Raw genomic sequence first — 3,999 nt, 5'->3', positions numbered from 1 at the left:
TTTGGTTACAGTGCCTTAGAGCATGTTTTATGATTTTGGCGATTTATAAATGACAACTGATTGATGATCTGAAAGCAAACAACGATATCTGTGGGCACACGTTCATCAATAGTCTTCCTAACTCAATTGACAAAAGCAAGTTAGTCTTGCATGCAAATATGCAAAAATTGAATGCGTTTGAAACCAGGAACTAAAGAGTCTAAAATTGAAATGACACCAACAATTTTTTTATATTAGTGAGCAATAAAAGACTAGAATAAAAGGATTGTTCACACATACCAAGCTAACACTTCAAAATAACAATGAGATCTGAAACCGAAAACTAAGAAACTAAAAAAGAAACCCAAACTGAAAAGATAAAAAACCCTAAATATAATTTTAACAATGCAGTTTTTACGTTAACGTCTCGTGAAAATGTTCCACAAATCTTCTGCTGCTATTGTAATCGGAATAAATGTACTCGCCGCGGAAAGTCCAATCAAAGACAGTCTGAAATTACCACTTATATCGAAAAGAAAACCTAAAGAAAAAACATTAAGAATAGTTTCACGATTAGAATTATGTTTAACAACGTATGAACAATATTATTTTCAGTAACAATGATATTATCAGTGTGAGACATAAGCAATCGTATACAATGCACATGTATACTGAATAGAGATATTGCGATGTTCCAAACGCAGCACGTGGAACGTATGTTTTCACGTGCATTTTTACGTACGTTAATACGGTGTTAAATATTGCTAGTAGTCTCGGTTCCAAACTGGATTGTGCTCATTCGTCACGAAGGAGAACGAGTCAGCCGGAATGAAAGACTATAATATTTGATCTAATCTAATCTAGGTCGATAGAGGGCATATATAGTGATTGAAAAAATAACAGTAAGCTGAGTCTCTGCTTAATTCAAACAGGCCGCTTTTGATTTTGACTAAAAGTTTGACCTACATGCTGATTAAACTTAATTGTTTTTTGTGCTCCCCAAATATTATAGTTGCCCAAAACATATATTTTGGTAGATTAAAGATCACTACATCCATACATCATGACTTTACTTTCAAAATGAAACTTTTTCGTCCTGAAAATTGGGCGCGTTGCATGGATTTGCGACCTCGCTTCGATACAGGAGAGTGGTTTTGAATAGATCAACGTACGTCCGATGTCTACGTTTGGAAATCGCAATGTGTCTAATACCAATTTTGTGATAATTCAAATGACCATAAACGCAGCTGACCAAATTAATTGTCTTTTCAAAAACAATATACGATATTTCCATAGGGTTCTCTCTGGTTTAAGGAACACGAGGATGTGCCACGGCTTTGGGATATTTTGGTGTCTAGATTGGTGGGTTTTCAGTGACGACCAATGCATCCAATTTGCAATTGGGCAAACGTGCACTTTAAAGCACCGCATTTGGGTAAATTCGGGCGCTATTTTTTGTATAAAAATAATACGGATGTTTACATTTTAAAGCTATTTCATGAGAGATGGAAACCCCCCTTCCAAGTACTCAATTACTCATGCATGATTTGTTGTGCAATGACATTTAAGGGGAAATCCCTTTGATCAGAATAAAGAGCTTTAGCCAAATTCTTTCAATCGCATTCTTGAACATGGTCACTGTATACCTAAATGTACACGTATCATTTTTTCTTGAAACTTTCTATAGCAACAAAATGGAAGTCTTCTAATTGCTCCATGAGCCACTCTTCAGCATGTTCAGTGAAGGCTCTCCAGCATTGATCACCATCATAGATACTATGAAGGTGTGACTTAAAATTCTTAAATATGTTTCGCTAACTGAATGGCATATACCTAGACCACAATCTGGTTCGTTTAGTTATCAGACCCTTCCGTCGTGAATTGCAGCTTAACAAACTGAGAATAGTTTACATGACACAATCTGAGAACAGTCACATTACTACCACCAACCTTCTATACTTGATGGCTTGCTTCAATTTTGCTATCAAAATATATATCCCTATGCTTGTACTTTCATTTGACAAACGATCTGTCATCAAGACTCTCCCTGAATCTCAGAAACAGTGATGAAGACCTTGACCTATAGCGACCGAGTGATGATCTTCTTAGGGGTTGGAGATCCAGGTGCTTTCACTGAATGGACTCATAATTCCAGTGATTAATGTCTTATGTCTTATCATCTTTTCCCAAATATAGATGAAACTTGTCTCGGTCCTTATTCTAAGTGTATAGGAGGCGTGGACCGTACAAAATTACAACAGGACATTATTTCAGAGAGTCGTCCGGAACATTGGGTTGCAATAGAAGCATATGTTATCACCCATTTGGCGGGGCTCTTTAATTTATATTCAAAAGCCCCTAAATTATGCATCTGAAAGTCTGCGTGGCACATCCTTGTACAAGAACCCCGGACGATTTTATACCTTAAAAATAAACTTACCGTTGACGTAACCACTGATTATGTAGCCAATACCAAGAACAAAGTGTAGCCATGCCATTGCATTAATTGCTTGGTCCTTTTCAATTGTTGCATTGGCAGCAACATAAACCTGTGAGCCGACTACACCCAGTCCAATACCAAGAAGACAACTCACCACAGCTGTTGTAAGAAAAGAACTTGCATAATACAATCCGGCATATGCCCCTGCCGTTATAAACGAACCCCCGCATAAAAGGAGTCTGGGTGAGGTGCCTCCTTGGAAGATTGCTAATATTATCCGTATCATAAATGCTCCCACCCCACTGATTGTAGCCATAATGACAGCTTCATTTGGTGATAAGTCTTGACTTTGGGTAATGGAAACCAAATACACTACCCATCCGTTATGACAATATCCGCACGCGAAAGAAACTATTATGATTATAATAAAAGGTCTGTTTTTAAACAAGGAAGCATTGCACGTATCGTTGATGCAAGTACATGTGACATTCTGATTATTATCTTCGTTATTTTCTAAGTTTTCTACTCGTTGATACACTGAGTTATCAGCAGTGCTGTGTGTCAATGGTTTGAGTAAAGACGCAGCTGCTACAGAGTGAAAATTAATTCCTGCGAGTAATAACATAGCTCCTCGCCATCCGTAGATATCAATGAGTAGTTGAGTTGATGCTGAAAAGGCGAGGATACCGAGTGGGAAGCCAGTGGTGATGATATTGGCAGCGACACGGTAGAAATCCGTCGCAAAATACGTAGACATCAGACCAACAGTAACAGTTGTACCCATGCAAACAAAACCTACATGATATTAAGCAATGACATTTTATCAACTCACTTTTGTGACAAAATTGTATAAGATCCAACCGGAAACCGGTAAAGGTATTACCGAACTGTATAGTTAGCTTTATTTACTATATTACACTACACTCGAAAAATGTAAGGATCAGGCTTACTAAATAGCATTTTTTCAATAAAGCAGTAACATTAATTTCAGTCAATAATGATTAGACAACAAAACACTTGCACTACCGTCCCGGGACTACCGTTTTATGAAGCCCCATGACACCGAATAATAATTTCGTCCACACCAAGAGAAATTAAAGAAAGAATGTAAACTAGGATTGTCAGTTTTTGATCCTTTAAATATTTTGAGTACCATACAATTTAAATGCTGAACTATACCTGTTAAACACGTTCCCAAAACTAATACAGGGATGGTCGTTGCAGTGACGCATATTAATATGCCAAAGGTTGACAGAATGCCACAACTGATGATGATATTTCGCGATTGAAACTTCATTATTAGAAAATGGGAAAACAGCCCTATGAAAATAAAAAGTCAAAACATTGGACAATCAATTAGTATGAAGCTCAAAGATAAAGTATTAATGTATAAGTTCACCGGATAGCGTGACGAGCGAAATGTGGGGAGTGGGAACAATAACTCCACGAAAGATTTTATAGGGTTTTTAGTGGTCTGCAGTGACCTCCTGTTATTTCCACTTGATCAAACTAAAAGCTTTGCTCTCAGCAAGTTATGTACGTCATCCACCAGTGGAGCTCCTGCGCCCCTCCGCAGAACT

At 37.5% G+C, this 3,999-nt stretch overlaps 1 protein-coding gene across 1 annotated transcript; it reads right to left on the bottom strand.

Moving 5' to 3' along the window:
* Window positions 1–398: 398 nt before the first annotated feature.
* LOC140157896 (monocarboxylate transporter 12-like) lies at window positions 399–3,203 on the bottom strand. The gene is made up of 2 exons (XM_072181143.1): window positions 2,420–3,203; window positions 399–520 (listed from the first exon to the last, which is right to left on the bottom strand). The coding sequence occupies exons 1-2, from the start codon at window positions 3,201–3,203 to the stop codon at window positions 399–401; spliced, it is 906 nt and encodes a 301-aa protein (XP_072037244.1).
* Between the last annotated feature and the right edge of the window lie 796 nt (window positions 3,204–3,999).

This window comes from Amphiura filiformis, chromosome 7, assembly GCF_039555335.1.
Source record: "Amphiura filiformis chromosome 7, Afil_fr2py, whole genome shotgun sequence".
Classification (NCBI taxonomy): domain Eukaryota; kingdom Metazoa; phylum Echinodermata; class Ophiuroidea; order Amphilepidida; family Amphiuridae; genus Amphiura; species Amphiura filiformis.
The sequence above is the reverse complement of the archived record's forward strand: the minus strand, read 5'-3'. Positions and strand labels throughout refer to the sequence as shown.

What these genes read in the sequence shown, in the direction of transcription:
- LOC140157896 (XM_072181143.1), bottom strand. Translation starts at nt 3,203, where the DNA reads ATGGGTACAACTGTTACTGTTGGTCTGATGTCTACGTATTTTGCGACG. An exon ending in AATCAGTGGTTACGTCAACG is followed by an intron (nt 521 to 2,419) that starts GTAAGTTTATTT and finishes TTTTTTCTTTAG; the next exon opens with GTTTTCTTTTCGATATAAGT.